Source organism: Tenrec ecaudatus, chromosome 12, assembly GCF_050624435.1.
Source record: "Tenrec ecaudatus isolate mTenEca1 chromosome 12, mTenEca1.hap1, whole genome shotgun sequence".
Classification (NCBI taxonomy): Eukaryota; Metazoa; Chordata; class Mammalia; order Afrosoricida; family Tenrecidae; genus Tenrec; species Tenrec ecaudatus.
Window position 1 is genome coordinate 95,288,130 of NC_134541.1, and position 19,933 is coordinate 95,308,062.

A 19,933-nucleotide genomic window follows, 5' to 3' on the forward strand; every position below is an offset into this window, starting at 1 on the left:
GAAAGAGGTAAAAGAGAATACAGTCAAGAAACAGAATTTTGGATGAGAAGTAAAAGCAGATCATTCCCCCACAATAAAGGGGAATCTGAGAAAAGCAAGGGGAGTCAGTGGGGAGGCAAAAACGTTGATTCAGTGTAGAATTCTTGCCTTCCAGGCAGCTACCACCTGTCCATCTGTGGAGGCTAGAACACTGCTAGGATGCTACACAGGTGTCAGTGGACTTTCAGACTAAGACTGATGAGAAAGGAAGGCCTGGCAATAGACTTCAGAGTATGTGCCAATAAAACCCATGGTCTGAGTAGAGCACTTCCAGAACCCCTGGAATGTGCGGACAAGGTCAGAACAGGAAGCAATATAAGATGAGGAACATTAAAAAAGAAAAAAAGATGAGGAACGTAACCTACACGGGTTGGTTTTATAGTGTCCTAGTCATTCAGTTGCCTGCTATTGGGTGCTTTAATAATAAAAAAGCCATGGCCTGGTACTGTTGGGCAGGGGGCTGCCATGAGGCAGGTGCCAGTCAGATGGTAGCTAACAACAACAAAAAGGGAAGAAGAGGTAAGCTGAGGTGGTTAGTTTATTGTGCCAACCTGGCCGATAAATGCATGTGGGGTTACCTAAAGGGCGGAGGGATAAATGGCTCAGTGAGCCTCGCCTTTCTAGTTCTCAGATCTCTTGCTTTGTGATGCTCAGACCAGGGTGCAGCTGCCTTAGCCAGTTCACTGCTTCAGCTGGCAAGGCTCATTTCCTGCAATACATTCCCAAGGAGAAGGCGCATGGACCTACCCCAATGCTGGGTGCTGGAGCATCCGTGGAGACCCCTGCCAGCGCTAAGATGCTTACACGTTCACTGATTCGGCTTTCCTCCTGCAGTTGGTGTCATTGCGTGTGTTTTGTGAGATGGAGGAGGACTTTGTGGATTGGTGGCGGACATATGGGTTAATGTTGGACTTGTGGGCTTGGTCAGCACTGGGTTGCGATGTTTTCTTGATGTGCACTTAACCTTTATCTAAAACTCTCTCTTATACATGAGTTTCTGTGGATTTGTTTCTCTAATATACCCAGACTAACACATAAGCAAAATGTTAAAGAGCAAGCACATAAACAATGTGACCAAGTGATCAGGAAAGACTGGGTAGAGGGAAAGAGATATGCAAAGGAGAAAGCCAGACAAAACACTTTCTACCTGGAGTGGGAGAGAGGAGAAAGCACTTGAGTAGTAAAGATGAAAGCTACACAGAGTGAAAGTAAACCTCTCCCCTGAAAGTTAAGGCTAAAAGGTAAATAATACCCATTGTTTCTGAGGCAACAGATCTATAATCTAATTACATCACTGGAAAGCTGGATCAAATGGATAATTAAAAACTGGGTTCAATTCAGTTTTCTGCGCTTACTGGATTTGAGAATCCATTAGGCTCGGTGTGCGTTTCTATTCCAAATTCATTCGTTATATGCATACCTTAATTTTTTTTTCAAAAGCACCTAATCACCAAAAGGATATAGTCCAGTGATACATGGTTTCTTCTCAACAATCTCATTACCAATGTAGGTAGCAACTCCCCTCCCCTCAAAAAAAGCCCCAATAAAACCCCAGAGCAGGGTAGAATGCCCCTGTGGGTTGCCTAGACTGTAACAGTTTGTGGGAGTAGAAAGCTCCCTCTTTCTCCCTTGGTGGTTTCAAACAATGGGCCTTGGAGACTGCAGCTCTACCTGTAGCCACTCCGTCACTAGGGATCCCTGATGTAGGGAGAGCAGAGGAAAAACCGATGTAGAGTGCAGGAGACTGCGAACATGGAATTGTCATTGAATTCTTACTAAACAGTTATCACTGCGAAATGACAATTGACAAGCATTACACAGGGATGTGTAAGCAGTTAAAAACTAAAGGGAACACTGTATTTCCCCTGGATATTTAAAATGAGTAAGTGAGGACAAGTGGGTGGGAGGGGTAGAAGGCTGGGGCAGGAGAGTGCTCACTAAAAAGCAATTTGTCAGGGAAAGAGGATACTGGGATATTGACATCATGACATCTTAAAAGCCTATCTTCTCATTATATAGAAAAATTTTATTCTGTGCATATGGGAAGTTTAATAGGCACATTGTCACTGAACTAAAAAAATTTGGGGCATATTTATTTTACAAGCTTTAGAAAACATTTTCGTGAAACACAGTCTATTTTCTTATACAAACTCTGACTCATGAAAATCCCATATAATATCAGAGTAGGACTGTGCCCACAGGGATTCCCGTGGCTGTTCCTGCCCCATATTTAGACCATTCTTCCAATGTACAAGCATCTAGGTGTACCTAACCTCACGCCAACCTTTCTGCCAGAAGCCAAACTCCTTCACTGTTTATACCTCCCAGGACTCCACAGAACAGCAGTCACGGAGTCAATTCTGAGACCTTATTACTTACTGACTTAGTAATCAAATACTTCAATTCATGGCATTTGCACAGCACATATAAACATATATACCCAGATGAGTACTAAACATGTATTGTCTTCACATGTCACAGGGCCAAGGCACAGCAAAACAAACCAAAATGTTACCATTGAGTCAATTCTGACTCATGTGTTAGTGCAGAACTGTCCCATAAAGATTTCTTGGGGCTACTCTTTAGAGCAGCTGAGAATTGGGCATTTCTTTTGTGGCATTAACAGGTTGATTTTAACTGCCAACTTTTAGGTTAGCAAATCATTTAACAATGAGTCTACTTTGCTTTGTAAAGTTGTAAAAAACAATCAAACAAACAAAAAGTGCCAAACCTATTACCATCAAGTTGAGTCCTACTCTAGAGCCCTTTATAAGGTTTTGAAGACTGTAAACATGTATGGGAGCAGAGCACCTCACCATTCTAAGGATCAGCCGTGGGCTTGAACAGCCAACTTGTGGTTAGCCGCCCAATGCCTAAATCACAGCGCCACAAGGGCTCCTTCTTTAAGCCTCAGTCACTAACAAAACTTAGAATGCATATAGCAACATAATGAAATTTCAAAATAATAAAGTTATTTAGAGGCAATAACATCAACTAGGCAACCTCAGTTATTTCTAATTGGCAAGTAATGAGTCACTGCTCACTCTCAGCTTTTAATTATTTTAATCACTTGATGGAAATGTCCTATAAATATCCTAAATAAAAGGAAGTGTGGTAGCACAGTGGGTTCCACTTTGGCAGTGAGTTAGAATTGATTCAAATGGCAGCGGGTTTGGCTTTTTGTTTTAAACAAAGTGTGATCAAAGCAGTGATTTGGCACCACCGATATTGGAAACACTGGCTATCACTGTGTTCTAAGACTAAGTGCAGAGTTTAGACCAGCAGCTGTCAAACTTTAGAGATAGAAGAGTCAACTCTGTTTCTCGCAACAATTTAAAAAGTTACTCGAGTAATAAATATATTTTTACAAATAAATGAAATCATCATTATCTGAATAATATCCTTCAAAATGTTTCCATTTTCCTTTACAGCCACATGTAGATACCGAAAGAGTAGCATGTGGCTTGCAAGCTGCAGTTTGCTGACCCCTGGTTTAGACCACACTTCATATTTTAATTACTGGCTGTGTGTTCCTAAGCAAAACACATTACTCGTTTTAAAAGGAGAAAGGAAAATATGGTTGGGTTGAGAAAGACCCCAAGACTCTGGCCCACAGTCTGAAACTGGACTCCACCCATATTAGAATAAACTACCATTTGAGGTGAAGAGGGTAGTATTTACTAAATGACAAAGTTGAGAGGGTTAAGAAAGACGGGGAGAGCACTAGAGGACGCACAGGGAGGAAATGGGGAAGCGATGGCAAACTGAGGGTGTCAACATGAGCTGCAATGAAATCTAAGTAAATTATTAAATGCAAATGGATGATCCATTCTCTCACCTTATGAACTAAGTTGAAGCTCAGCTTTAATAGGGTTTACTATTTAGTCATAAAAAGTAATAGTTAATAATATGGTCAAAACATGCAGGATGGCCCTATTATATGTGTAGCACCATTCCAGAGTAAGGAAAAAACAGAAGGCTATTGACCAAAATCCTATGTGATAGAAAAGAGGAAAGTCCTGGACATGAAGGGTGGGCACAGTGGCTGTCACCGGGCGGGGCAGTGTTTTATTCTGTGGTACACGGGGTTGCTATGAGTCAGACCCGACTGGGTGGCACCTCACAAGTACGTGCCAGGTATGAACGTGTACTCAGTATCAAGATGTTGAAGGAGACAGGGGGCGTTTGTTTTGTTTCTGCATCAGAGAATTTGGGAAGAAATGGGCTTCATGAGAAATGGTTACTACAGGAAAACCTGTAAAATCCAGAAGGCAGGAACGTAACAGAGAAGGAAAACACAAATATTTGCTACTTAACTGAGCAATAAAAAAGTAGGAAGACTGCACCTTGTCAAAGGCAGGATACTTTCGGGGGCCAGATCAACTTTCATGGCAGTCCCGCAGTGGTGTTAAGTTCTACTCTCACTGGTTTCACGGTTTCACCTGAACCTTGAAGAAAAAGTGAGTTTTCAGATATAAAGCTCACTCACTGCCATGAGTTGAAGCAGACTCAGCTTGTGGGGCAAAAATATGAGCCCAGAAGAAGGAAGTGACAGGTACAATGCTACGAGGGCAGCTGTTATGAGGTGGTTGTTCTAGGAATGCTCAGTACGGAAACGTAGGGCCCTGGCTACGTACAGAAGAAGGAGGCTGGGCTAAGACAATGAGAGGACGCTTCGAGGAATCAATATGGATGCTAGACACCAGTTAGTAATTATCCTCTGCCTTTGGTTAGGGCTCTGCAGGAGACCCTCAGTGTTATGGTCCATGCCACTACTCAGAACACCAGAAACTCTCTATTCATGCAGGGAGAACTCAATAAACATTCACTGGGCTTCAGAATTTCAGGTCTCTCAACACTTCCCTAATGGAAACAACACCTAATACCTAATCTAAAGGATTTCTTGTTCTCTTTATTATGAATTGGGTGATGGTTTAAAGAGCAGACGATCAGTTTTACATTTATCAATTCTTGCAAATTCTGCTTCGTTTCATTCACTGCAACCCCCTCTTTGGGATACTCCAATTAGAAAGAAGCTGCTGAATACTAGACGGTACATATAAAAAATAACCCACTGCTGTCAGATCAATTGTAACTCATAGTGAGTTCTAAGACTCAGAACAACTACTGCTCCACAGGATTAACCAGGCTGCAAATCTTTATGGAAGCAGACGGCCATGCTTAGTACTTCCAGTGTGCCACCAGGGCTCCTAGATGAAACACAGACAGCTCTAAATAAAGTTCCTGAATGCACTACTATTCCCCATTTGTTGTCATAAGTCTGGAATATATGCTTTCTTTCCATTCTCCATCCTTTAATCACACTAATTCAACAAGGGAGTCCTGAATGGTAAACATAAAGTCAGGGCGCTCACCTGCTAACGTAAAGTTGGAGGTTTGAATCTAACCATAGGTGCATCAGTAGAGAGGCCTGATGGTCCGTTTCCACAAATCAATCAAAAGAACTCACTGACTGCCACCAAGTCGATTCTGATGCGCACTGCTCCTAAAGGCCAAGGAAGAACTGCCCCTACAGGTTTCCGACACTGTAACTCTTTACAGGAGTAGAAAACCCAATCTTTCTCCTGCTCCCAAAGTCACAGCTACTGACAATCTGATAGAGCACATTTCTACCCTGGTACTCACAGGGTAAGTGGTACCTACTCTAAAGGGCTTTTTCTATTATTAGTATGAACTGGGTTTACAGGGCAGCTGATCAGTTTCACGGTCAACAGTTCCTGCACATTCTGTTTCATTTCATTCACTGCAACCCCTCAATGCAACATCACCCCTCTCATCTCCTCCCTGTGCTTCCTGTCTCAAGTTCTCCTGGTTTCCCAATTCTTTTGAACTTCATCCTTGGGCAAATCAAGTCTCCTGGGTTCCAAATGCCCTCTTATTCTAAGGCGTATATACTGCTTTGCTACTGGTCCCCATACACACCTCTGTTGTTTGAAACGGAGCCCTAAGGGTGAGTTCGGTTTCTAGAGAATTCCTTGTGATATCGAGTCTAGTCCACTTGTTTGAACCATACTAAGCGCTTGATCCTAGAAACCAAGACTAGACTTGCCTCTGCCCTTAGAAGGTTGAAGGTCGCAGCTAATTTTCTATTTCTGTGGCTGAAAGAAAAGGTACTAAAATTAGTTGTACTAATGCTAATAAAATTTTATATTACATTTTATATTATAAATATTATTTATATTAATTGGTACTGGTTAAGTCAATTCTGCCTATCTTCACTATGTTTGAACCCTTGGTAGCAAAGAATCCCTGATGGTGCTGCCAACTGCAAGGTGGGTGGTTCAAACTCATCAGCCGTTCTACAAGAAAAAGATTCAGCTATGTGTTTTCGTAAAGACTGATAACCTCAGAGCACTACTTCACTGTAGAGCTGAGTCTGATCGACTTGATGGCAACGGGTTGTACTTTACGGAGCATGATGTCCTTCTCCCAGGTCCAATCCCTCCTACCAAGCCCAAAGTAAATGAAAAGTCTTGTTACATTTCTTCCAAACAGATTTGTTCATTCTTCTAGCACTCCATGGTATGTTCAACATTCACCAGCAGTATAATTAAAATATCAATTATTCTTTGATCTTTCCTCATTGCAGCTACAATTCGATCAGAGGCAATAGGAAAGTATGATTCTAAGCAACAGAGGAATTCCTCCATACTGATTTCTCAACAGTCGCTGTAGATTTCACTTATTAAGCTCATTTACATCACATACAAAATAATTCTGCCTTTCTGACTTCTCAACAATTTCTCTTAGAAAAAAATGACTTACTTTAAAATTGAAGGGAGAGTTAGTGTGCTAAAAAATGTAGTTTTCTTTCTAACTTTTCAACAATTTCTCTTAATTTCTTTTATAAAAGTCAATGGAATAATTTACTTTTTAACTCTGAAGGGAAAGAATACATCCAAAAATACATCTTTTTATATAGTAGTATAATTTCGCTGATTTTTAGATCAAAGACCATTATTTAGTTATTTGTTCTCATTATTCTCCAGAGCAAAGGTTTTAAGGGAAAAAAGCCTACATTCCTAGTTCTTCAAAAGGTCCCCCTGGCAACTTCAAACTATGTACTTAAGTGTCCACTTGTTCTCGCAGCACAGACGTCTCACAGTCAGTTCTCTCTCATCCGATGACACAGGCCTTCTGTGCTCGTCACATATTGATTTTCCTTTGTTTAGACAGAGAACATATTTTGATTCGTAACTATATAATAGCTTAGGTGCTTTGCCTACGGGTTAACTCTATAACTTAAAAACAACAAATTAACACACTTTACTTAAAATTGTTGATTACATATTGTTTTTTCAAGGGACACAATTATTTAATAAAAAGGAGGATCGTTGTCTCTCCTTAATGAGAAAGGACGGCAGAACGAACCCATGCACTGAAGCTACAAAGGCGACGAAGAACAAGGAATATAGCACGGACTTCTAATGCACAAAACAGTCTTGGAAGAAACTCAACCACAAAGTTCCTTAGAACAAGGGTGGCAAGACCTGGGCTTTCCCGGCATGTCAGGGAAGATTCACGTTGGAGCTCAGATCAGAGTTTAATCAAGCAGAGTCAACGAAAAAGAAGGCACTTCTCACTGACACGGACTGGCACAGCAGGCCTAACAACGCACTTCCACATACCAACACGCAGGCCCGTGGTGCTGAACAGGCGGCATCGAGTCACCGGGGCTGACGCTGGCTGGAGAGCGCCTAACAAACACCTCAGCTTGAAGAGATCTGAAGCAATAATCTCTAGCAGAAAGCACGAGGTGTCTTGATTTAGAGACAAATCATCAACAAAGTCACAGAGTATGTGCTACTGTTACTTTTAAACAGTCTGGAAAATTTATAAAGTACAAATAACCAAGCACATATTCAGTCTAGTTAAAAGCAACAACATCAGCAACAAAATCTTACTAAGGTCATTCGATCTTGTCTTTGAGGAAAGGGTAATGTTGGGAGGATAAAATACAAGGCCAGGTACTGCAGGATAGAAATATCCTTCAGAAATGCAAATGTTGGCAACGTTTTTGAAAACGTTATTATTTTGCTTTAGACTCTTACGTGATTAGGTTCCTCATTCATTTATATTTTGTTGAGAGCAAATTATCTGCAGGCACCACGTGGAGATGGGTAGGTGGGGAGGAGGGGAACCATCAAGGCCAGGCTGGTCATCTGGAGCTCACACGCTAATTGGGAGGCACAAGGGGCTGGGGAAAAGCTAGTACCTTGATCAACAGATACCTTACAATAATTACACCTAGTACAAAAAGGGACCACAAGGGTCAAAAACAGCAATGGTGGTAACAACCTTCGCCATCATTAGTCTTCCTAGATGACGGACATGATTAGAAAGTATCACTGGAGTCAAAACATCCAACTCAGTGGCCCTGAGGCACTCTGGTGGCACAGTGGGTTACACACTGGGCTGCTAACCACAAGGTCAGCAGTTCAAACCCACCAGTCATGCCTACGGTGAAAGTTGAGGCTGTTCTCATAAAGATTTAGTTTTGGAATCCTTAAGAAGCAATTCTACCCTGTCCTTTGGGGTTTCTACGAGTCAGAATTGAATTCATGACACTGGGTTTGCTTTCTTTTCATTTTTTAGTACAGTGGTTCTATTATTTACAGAGGGTTGACATAAGGATACAATTAATTGGAATTTCAATCCTGGCCTTCTGGTTCTGGAGGTCAAACACTTTACCACTTCCACTCCAGTGTGTGAATGAGGGACAAAGAAAAGAAGGAACCACTCTGGATAAGTTGGTACAGAAGCCCTGGTGATGTAGTGGACATGTTTGGCTCATAGCTGCAAGGTCGGCAGTTCGAAACCACTAGCTGTTCCTCAGGGAGCAGACAGGGCTTTCTATTCTTATTAACAGTTACATCTCAGAAACTCACAGGGAAGTTCCACCCTGTCCTGTAGCATCAATAGGAGTTGGCGTCAACTCCATGGCAGTACAGGAAAGCATCTAAGAGGAGATGACACTTGAGCTAGGATCTCAGAATAAGTAATGTAGCTCTTCTTTTTGAAAATAATTAAAATGTAAGAAGCTGGTCTCTTAGGCCACTCCGACTTTATGCCATCAGTGTATAAGGAATGTTTATCTTTATACTATCTATAGTAGAGAAGGGAGCCCTGGTGGCATAGTGTTTATGCATTGGGCTGCTACCTGCAAGGTCAGCAGTTTGAAACTAGTAGCTGTTTCATGGAATAAAGATGAGGCTTTCTACTCACATAGTGTTACACTCTCAGCCCTGTCCTCACAGGGGCATTTAGAATCAGAAATGACTAGATAGCAGTGAGTGAGATAGCGAAAGTAGCTAAATACTTTTGCTAAAAACTGACTAAATGATATTTCACATACATGAAAAATCAAAATAAAATGAAAAACTTAATAAAAGTGTACACTTCACCATAAAAGCCTAGAATATATAATAATGTTTAGAAAACTTTCAGAATCTCATACTTATTAACACTGACATCAATCAGACTTTTGATTGCTAAGAATCACGTAATCATCATCCAAAGGATTCCTAAACCTAAGTAAGTCGGCTCTGAATTAATGAGGTCATTAAAGTCATTCATTCTATTTTATTAAAAACTGGTCCTTTTGAAGGAAGACATGAACCACTATTTTTTAAAGAGTGACTGTAGTCAGTCCTAGACAAACAGATCCTGGCATACAAAAGGTCATCCTTGTAAAGGTCATAAAGAAAATTCCCTGGGTTTCCACATCAATCTCTTCTCCAGTGTTGCTGTCTAGATTGAAGAAGCCATCAACCTGAGTGGAAGAGAAGCCAAACACAGAGAACGGGAACAGAAAGAGAATGGCAAGAGAAGCTCCAGAGCAGGGGAAATGGAATAAAAGTGAGAACTAAATGAGGACCAAGAGGCGACTGGGGCCATTTACATAAACATGCCCCACCCCTGTCTGCTCCCCTAGTAGGATGTTCTCCTCCATTCCAACCTTGAAAAATGTTGCTATTTTACTTCAATATGGAATTAATTTTTAATCCTCTCTTTACATAACTCCAGTGTGTAAGGTCCTTTCCACTTGCCCTACCCTTAATTCCACAATTCTACATTTGAAACTAACCCCAGAGTCCCTAACTCCAGGTCCACTGCCCTGGTCAAGGCTGCTCCAGGTAGAGTTTCTGCTACAATAACTTCTGGGGGTGTTTGTATCAACAAAGGCAACCTAGTAGCAGGAGCCAAAGTCCAACTTCTATGGACAAGCCTGTGGCAAATGAAGAAGAGCTCTGGAAGTGGAGGATTGAATTCTAAACTCAATTACTCTCATTACATATGATGGTGAGATCCTTAATAGCCTGGCTTATCGTAGGCTATGTTCTAATGTGAGTTTAAAACCCAAAGCCATAAGATAAATGACCTCATCTCATCTAACCAAAACTTCTGGGAATAACAGCTTTCAGCAGCACTGTGAAAAAGAACCTCACAGTAGTAGATTTATAAGTTTATATTTTATTTTAATACATTAAGAAATGTTTTATAAATGAATTTTTATAACACACTATGTTTTATATTGGAAACTGTGTAGGCCCTGAAGTGAGAAAAATACTAATAAGCTAACAAAGCTAGGGAGAAGCCATGATCCACTCCAGAAAAAGCAAAGTTTCTTGTGGTTGATTCCGTTGGCCAAGGCTTAATGGAAGTCTATACTGTGTTTTGATAGTTGAGCTTGGGTAGAGTGCTGTCAAAATCTGCCTCCCACTTTATTCCCTGTGGGGGTGAGCCAGGAGCCACTAATCCCCAGGTGCTCTACGTGCTAGCAGCCTCCAAGGAACTTGAATCTGATGGCTTACATCAAAGATGTGTTTAGTCTCCTAGAAATGGATGATTTGCATACCACACAGCTCAACTGGCAAAATTCTGGTTCCAATGAGGAAAAAGCTCAGTTGAAAGAAAAGAGGAGGAAGACTGAAAACCGTTCCATTGCTTAGGCTGCTGTCAGAACGACCTGGGAGGAAGTTTTTCTTTCCAACTTGAGTGACTAAGTGATTCTCTGGATTTGCCAGGGGTGGGTCTTTATGTCTATCTGTGCAATTCGACACCTGCCCAGGAACGAAAACATAGCAATCTTTCACACACATCACTAACCAAGTATTGGCAAGTAATATTGGTAATTCCTAACAAGTAGAGACGGGCTCATGATGAGTCTTGTGCTTCCCGTGCTCTTTAGTGTAACTATTTAAACACTAGAAAATGCTTGTCATCTTCTCTGGCCCACACGTAGAATACCTCAGTTATATACAGAAAGGACTGCCTGAGAGGTAGGTAGGAACCATGTTTCTAAAATAAAACAGAACTGTTTTCCTGTAGTTTGCTTTCAGTGAGGAGGAGAAAATTTCAATAAATGGAAGGTCTGCAGGATATGGATAAAATTCAAGATTCATTCATGATGTGAGTTACTTTTGCATGAATATACAGTAGTCAAACTGATTTTGTTTTGTTTTTTTAATGAAAACTATAACAACCTCACTGTCTATGGGGGAAATTGAGTTTTGGCTACAGTGACATAATTTGTCATTTCAGTTTTTAAAATCATGTCAAGACAAGCAAATACTTCAGATAAAGAGACGAGAAAACAAGTATGGTGGGTTTTCTTTCCCACATGCTGAAGATAGACACTTTGATATTTTAAACAACAGAACTACTTTCAATTCCACAAACAATCTGTGCTTTCACTTACTTTTTGGCTTGAGAGCATGCTGGCCTCTCTGCCTAGTTGTTCTTCCTGCATAAGATGAGCCTCTTTCACTGTCCTGTTTAACCCCTGCCACCTCTCACTATCCACGACACCTCACCTCTTCCCAGAAGTCTCCCATGACTCCAGCTAGCCTTGAACAGATTTTTGAGTTCTATTTCATTCTTTCAAGTGACTTCAATTTTGCATCCAACAAGAAATTAAAGGAAAAGTAGGTTTATAATAGGGGATGTAAAATGGGTCTATATTACAGATTCTGACTTTTTGAAAGTTCAATTTAGATTTGTTATTCATTAAAATAATACAACTGGGTTACTTTATACAATATTCTCTAGAGCAAGTTCTCAATCTTCCTAATGCTGCGACCCTTTAATACAATTCCTCATGTTGTGGTGACCCCCTACCATAAAATTATTTTCATTGCTACTTCATTGCTATAATTTTGCCACTGTTATGAATTGGGTGATCCCTGTGAAAGGGTTGTTCGACCCCCAAAGGGGTCAGGACCCACAGGTTGAGAACCACTGCTCTAGAAGACTTCATCTTCCAGGCTTGGCCGCTAACTTTCTGCGTACAGCTAGGCAGAGTAGGGAGGGACTTAATGTGGGACAACAGAAGATTCTTTCCCTTTATTTAACAGAAATGCCTTGAAGGTTTACTCTGCAAACAATTACTCTAGTTCAGATGATTACAGCATATGAAAGAAAACTAAACAAATCAGCTAACCTATCTAACTCAGGATCTTTTATCAACCTTCTGATCCCAAACCTGAAAAATGCAACCACACTCCTGAGAACAGCGCCGGAATGCTTTCACAGACACGCTACCATGGTCCCCACAGTGCAGACCCCAGCATGAACTCTTCCAACCCGTCAAACGCTCAAGAACATGGCACCTGGTGGTTTATGCGGTGGGGATTCTTACTGCTCAAACTGCCGAACTGAAATGTATTTACTAAGAACAATATTAATTCTTTTTTTTAAGTTATTTTATTTTTTAAACAATTTTTAGGGGCTTATACAACTCTTATCACAGTCCATACATATACATACATCAATTGTACAATTGTACAAAGCACATCTGTACATTCTTTGCCCAAATCATTTTCTTTTTTTTTTCTCCTCTTTTTTTTAACATTTTATTAGGGACTCATACAACTCTTATCACAATCCATACGTATACATACATCAATTGTATAAAGCACATCCAAACATTCCCTGCCCCAATCATTCTCAAAGCATTTGCTCTCCACTTAAGCCCTTTGTATCAGGTCCTCTTTTTTTTCCCCCTCCCTTCCTGCTCCCCCCTCCCTCATGTGCCCTTGGTAATTTATACATCGTTATTTTGTCATATCTTGCCCTATCCGGAGTCTCCCTTCCCCACCTTCTCTGCCGTCCCTCTCCCAGGGAGGAGGTCACATGTGGATCCTTGTAATCAGTTCCCCCTTTCCAACCCACTCACCCTCCACTCTCCCAGCATCGCCCCTCACACCCACCCCTGGTCCTGAAGGTATCATCCACCCTGGATTCCCTGTGCCTCCAGCCCTCATATGTACCAGTGTACAACCTCTGCCCTATCCAGCCCTGCAAGGTAGAATTCGGATCATGGTAGTTGGGGGGAGGAAGCATCCAGGATCTGGGGGAAAGCTGTGTTCTTCATCGGTACTACCTCGCACCCTAATTAACCCATCTCCTCTCCTAAACCCCTCTATGAGGGGATCACCATTGGCCGACACTTGGGCCTTGGGTCTCCACTCTGCACTTCCTCCTTCATTCAATATGGTGTATACACACACACACACACACACACACACATATACATATACACACATACATCTTTTTTTTTTTTTTTTGCATGATGCCTTATACCTGGTCCCTTTGGCACCTCGTGATCGCACTGGCTGGTGTGCTTCTTCCATGTGGGCTTTTTTGCTTCTGAGCTAGATGGCCGTTTGTTCACTTTCAAGCCTTTAAGACCCCAGACACTATATCTTTTGATAGCTGGGCACCATCAGCTTTCTTCACCACATTTGCTTATGCACCCATTTGTCTTCAGCGATCCTATCATGGAGGTGTGCAGTCAATGATATGATTTTTTGTTCTTTGATGACTGATAACTGATCCCTTCGGGACCACTCGATCACACAGGCTGGTGTGTTCTTCCATGTGGACTTTGTTGCTTCTGAGGAACAATATTAATTCTATCCATGCTTCTACAGTTTGGCTTACCTCAACATATGAAATTGGAAATATTCCGATTTTGTCTGCTAACATCCCTTCCGCCCAGTTTTCATCCACTCTTCGGATCACAGTCAGAACATCATCCTGAAGAAACAGCAAATGATTAAACTACTGGCTCTCATTAAGTTTACCACTTAATTTTCATTTTCAATAAATCCACTGCCATAAAGTTGGTTCTGCCTCATAGCAACCACGTAGGACAGAGTAGGAGAGCTCCGTAGGGTTCCTAAGGCTGGAAAACCTTTCCAGGTGCAGAAAGTCTCATCTTTTCCCTCAGCGGTTGAGTACAAACTATTAACAGCAGCCCGCCATGTAACAAGTTTTCAGAGAACTTGAAATGAAAATGTGATGGCATAGTTTTTGTACAGGAATCCAACCTTCTCATGAACTAATTGGTAACCTATTAGTCAACCTGGTGTACTTTTACAGCTGTGAACTATAAACTCTTTCCATGCAAGCAGCTGTCTGCTTAATGTGTTTAGATATTTCAACTGCTACCCATTCTAGCCTCTTGAGTTTCAATTTAAACGGGTTCCCAGAGTCTTCTTCCAATCCCTCTGATAATAGTCCAAAAGCCCATCAGAATGCAAACCCTACTGATTGCCTTACACACACAGTATTCTACTTAAAATTCCCAACCATCATCAATTCAGTGGATCTATTCCTTCCTGAAGGAAAGAAAACAAAGACTTTCACATGTAAAATATGGAAATAAACAATATTTCATTTTGCTATATATCATCCAGTAGTTCAAATTCCCAAGTGGTACACATATTGCTCAAATTGGCTCAGAATTCCATTTAGACTCTAAATTTAATATGAAAATGACACTACATAGAGTATTACCTAAAATTATCCTTCAAATAAGAAGAACCTGTGAACAAAATGTCTTGTGACTTTAAGAAGTCAGTTGCCCATAAGCAGGTTCTGGCTCCAGCGAACCTATGTGAGCAGATGTGAGCAGAACAGCCCTGCCTGTACTGTGTTCTAGGCGGTGGCCTTTCAGGAGCAGCCTCCAGCTCTCTCTCCAGAGCACCCCAGGCGGGTTCTAACTGCCCACCTTTCAGCTAGTTGATGAACCCTGACTGTTACCACCATTAATTCCAGTTAGTTTTAGAAGCACACTGAGATAGTTCACCAAAAAAAATTACTGTATATGAAAAAATACGAGCTAAATGTCTGTGTCCGCAGATATACCAAGAATAGCTAGCACCCTGAATCACTGAGTTCATTCTAACTTACCTTTGCAAAGGGAAGGCAGTCTTTGTCCGCTTCCTTGTCTTTCACTTCAAAGTCATAAAGTGCTTTGCACTGAGGTGGAGGCTGAGGTAACGGTTTAATAATCTGCACAAAGTTGGTAGGGAAAAAGCCGTGGACCCCGCTGACTTCTCCATGGTACCAATTTTCATCTACCTGTCGTCGCAAAATGATGATGTCCCCTTTGCTGAATTTAAGGTCTCCAGGTTCTTTTCCTTCATAGTTGTATAATGCTTTGGCACATGGTAGCTGAGGTATACCCTGCAAAAAAGAGATGAGTGTCAATGAAAGAGAAGTCTAACAATGTCTTTTTTTTTAAATGCAAGGTCAGATAAAAAGTTCATGCTTTAAACAGAATCTCATATACTGTACATACTCGAGTATGAGCCGAGTTTTCCATCAGATTTTTAATGCAGTTTTGTGGTAGTAAAATTAGGTTCCTTGGCAGATATTTGGGTTGGCTTATACTCGAGTACATATAATAAAGATATTGTATAAATAATAAATAAATGAACAAAAAGCAAATCCAAACACAATGTCCACAGTGAGGTAGGAAGAGTTAGGACTATCTTTGTTCCCTCCATGATTCAACTTTACTAAAATTAACTGAGTCGGTTTGTTAGCTTCGTCTTCCATGGTGACTCTAGAGGACCCAAACCTCCATTAACATCAGAGAGCATTAACTGCACCCCATAGTCTCCGAGTTTAACTTCACCCCGTCCACTGCCGTTGAGCCCCTTGTGAGTCAGAGTGACACTACGCAGTGTTTCTGGGCTGAACAATCTTTATAGGTGTAGACAGTCTTATCTTTCTGGTGCAGACCAGGTGTTTGAATGGCTGACCTTTCAGCTACAAGCTAAACACCTAACTCACAGTGGCACTAGTGCTCCGTATGCTGAGCTTAGTGGGCACTTTCACCCTGCTTGGGGCTATCAGTGCATAAAACAACGGCTCCATTGGGCTTCCTGGGAGTTGTTGCCAAGTCAGATCCAGTTCCTGGCAACCTCACAGAGTAGAATTGCTCCAGAGCTTCTTAAGGCTGGGATCTTTAAGAAGCATGGGCAAGTCTCGCAAACCGCCACAGGGGCAGTGAGAACCACCAGTGAGCACACCACCATCTGCACCATCCAGGAACTACGGACTCCCTGATATACAATGTTTAAAAACTCACAAAAGCAAGCTTAAAGTTCCTTTACTACAGACTGTAGGAAAAGCAGTGAGAGCATGAGCACAATTCATCCGTTTATTAAGAAAGAGCTCCTTTAGATCCCCTCATAGAGGGGCTTAGGAGAGGAGATGGGTTAATTAGGGTGTGAGGTAGTATCGATGAAGAACACAGCTTTCCCCCAGATCCTGGATGCTTCCTCCCCCCAACTACCATGATCCGAATTCTACCTTGCAGGGCTGGATAGGACAGAGGCTGTACACTGGTACATATGAGGGTTGGAGGTACAGGGAATCCAGGGTGGATGATACCTTCAGGACCAAGGGTGTGAGGGACGATGCTGGGAGAGTGGAGGGTGAGTGGGTTGGAAAGGGGGAACTGATTACAAGGATCCACATGTGACCTCTTCCCTGGGAGAGGGACAGCAGAGAAGGGGGGAAGGGAGACCCCGGGTAGGGCAAGATATGACAAAATAACGAGGTATAAATTACCAAGGGCATATGAGGGAGGGGGGAAAGGGGAGGGAGGGGGGGGAAAAAAAGAGGACCTGATGCAAGGAGCTTAAGTGGAGAGCAAATCCCTTGAGAATGATTGGGGCAGGGAATGTATGGATGTGCTTTATACAATTGATGTAAGTATATGTATGGATTGTGGTAAGAGTTGTTTGAGTCCCTAATAAAATGTAAAAGAAGAAAAGAGAAAAAAAATGATTAGGGCAAAGACTGTACAGATGTGCTTTATACAATTGATGTATGTATATGTATGAACTGTGAAAAGAATTGTATCAGCCCCAATAAATTGTTAAAAGAAAAAACAAAAGAAAAAAAAAGCTTAAAAAATGTAAAAAAAAGAAAAGGGAAAAAAAAGAAAATGATTAGGGCAAAGAATGTACAGATGTGCTTTATACAATTGATGTATGTATATGTATGGATTGTGGTAAGAGTTGTTGGAGTCCCTATTAAAATTTAAAAGAAGAAAAGAGAAAAAAATGATTAGGGCAAAGACTGTACAGATGTGCTTTATACAATTGATGTATGTATATGTATGAACTGTGAAAAGAATTGTATCAGCCCCAATAAATTGTTAATAAAAAAAAAATCTAAAAAAAAAAAAGAAATAGATGGGGAAAATCTAGGGATATTCTTTGATAATCAGCTGAGTCTATATAGTCTAACTCTCCTAAGAAATAATAAAGACAGAAATTAAAGTTTACACCAAAAAAAAAAAAAAAAAAGAAAGAGCTCCTTTAATATGATAAATAAGAGTAAGAATTTGGCTTTGGGCAAATCTTATCCTGATACTTCTTTGACGGTGGATAGTAGCTATAATTCTTCATGAACTTAAGCATTTAATGAGGGTATACTATGTGCCAGAAACCCCAAAAGCACAGTGGGTATGTGTTGGGCTGCTAACCACAGGGTCAGCAGTTAGAAACCAGCAGCCACTCTGTGGGAGAAAGACAAGGCTTTCTAGTCCTGTGAGGAGTCAATGTTGCAAACACACAGGGGCGGTTCGACCCTGCCCTACAGGATGGCTATGAGTCAGAACTGACTCGATAGCATTGAGTTTGGTTTGGTTTGGTTTGGGGGTACTATGTGCCACAGGGCTGCACCACAACAGTGAGTGAGACAGCCACCATTGCTGTCCTCTCAGAGTTCAGACACTGTACAACATCACATGCTTCTTCATTTATCATCTCTGCAAACTCGTCTGAACCACGTTTTCTCAGTCAGAGGCCACCATTAGGCTGAAATGCTAACAGGTGATGTTCTAAATGCTGCACTGTAATATAATTTTACACAGCACGTTTTTTAATTGTATGGATGACCCCCCAAGGCAACTTGGTTATCAAATGGGCTCAATAAGGTATTCTCAAGGGCATAGAGGTGCCCATTCTTGAGGGTTAGCTCCACTTTAGAAGATCTCTGGGCGCGCTGAGCACTGCTGCCTATCACTGACTGGGGGAAGGGGGGTAAATGATTTACTGAACAATACTGCAGGGCTCCTATTGCTCATGTACTTACTCACCAATACATTCACCCAGAAGACTAGCAAGGTGCTTACTTTTTTACCAGGCAGTGGGCGTGTGCTGAATTAAGGACATAAAGAGAAATAGGGCACAATGGTGTCACTAAGGGGTAACACAAGTAATTCGCATACTATGTAGTACGAGATGACAATAGTTTGTGGGGGCATATGGCGTCAGTAGCTGTCAAGTTGACTCTGGCTCATGGCGCCCCATGTCCATCAGAGTAGAACTGTGTCCCACAGGGTTGTCAGTGGTGGATTTTTCACAGGTCAATCACCAGATCTACTTTATGCGATACCTCTGGTGGACTCGAAGTTTCAACCTCTTGGTTAGCAGCTAAGTACATTTCTGAGACTGTAACTGATGTCAGAGGAGAGAGCCCTGTCTTTCTTCCATGGGACAACTGGGGCTTTCAAACTGCAAGCCTTTCTGAACTCAGTCCAGCATGTAACCTCTATGCCACCAGAGGCTGACTTCCGTTAGAGTTACAGTCTCATCACCATGCTGCTCTCGTGATGGAAAAAAAGCTAAAGTTTCATAAACTGACAGGGACAGTTCTACCCTGTCCTATAGGGTTGCTAGGAGTCGGCATCAACTTGATGGCAGTGAGTTTTCAGTTTGGCTTTTTGTTATCTCGGGCCAGGAGTATTTCACAAAATCCCGCTGCCGTCTAGGGCAGAGGAGAACTGCTCCCTTAGGTTTTCAGGGCTGTAACTCTTTAAGGGAATAGACACCCTCATTTTACTCTCATGGAGCAACGAGTAGATTTGAACAGTCAACCTGTGGTTTGTAATGTAAGCACTTTTAGCTTACCTCACTATACCACCATAAGCATTAGTAACTAACAGGAACCAAACAGCAATAAACATTACTGTGGGAAAGAGAGAGGGACACAGAAAGGGTAAAAAAAAAAAAAAAAGGCGAGGATGAACAAGCCAGAGAGATTACTAAAAACTGACTCCTGCGACTATAATCAGGCATTATAAGGCAAGCGTGGCAGTTACATAATCTCTTGTCAACTTGCAAAGGGGTGCAATCTAGCCTGCCAGTCAGGTCATAGCCAATGTGGCCTCTATACGGGCATGGCCTTCACCTGAGGATTCTGGCAATTCTTGTCTCCCTCTCTGGAGGTGGGACACGTACTCTGCCTGCTTGACATTCCTGATGACAAGCCAGATGGAGCTACACTGATGGAGCCAGAGCCCTGGAGCTGGAGGAGCCATGTGGAGACACACACCAGCATTGAGATGCTTCTATTGCCACTGGATCTACAAGACTTTCCCCCCACTGGCCTGTGATCTTCCTGCATTCTGCGTCATTGCATGTGTTGCGTGTGTCTGAAGAAGAATTTATAGACTACTATTGGACATCTGGGCTAATATCGAACTTACAGACGATCTGGACGGGGCTGGGATGTTATCTCAATATATAACTGTTGTTTTATAGAAAGCTCTTTCTTAGACACA

The 19,933-nt window shown here is 41.7% G+C and overlaps 1 protein-coding gene across 1 annotated transcript in view; it reads right to left on the minus strand.

The window, feature by feature from the left end:
• The window catches only part of SH3RF1 (SH3 domain containing ring finger 1), a 219,333-nt gene that overhangs the window by 66,017 nt on the left and 133,383 nt on the right, over positions 1-19,933 (minus strand). Inside the window, exons 3-4 of the mRNA XM_075564245.1 lie at positions 15,259-15,534; positions 14,005-14,100 (exon numbers count right to left, since the gene is read on the minus strand). Of these exons, the coding sequence (XP_075420360.1) occupies positions 14,005-14,100; positions 15,259-15,534 (372 nt within the window). The remainder of the gene's footprint in view (positions 1-14,004; positions 14,101-15,258; positions 15,535-19,933) is intronic.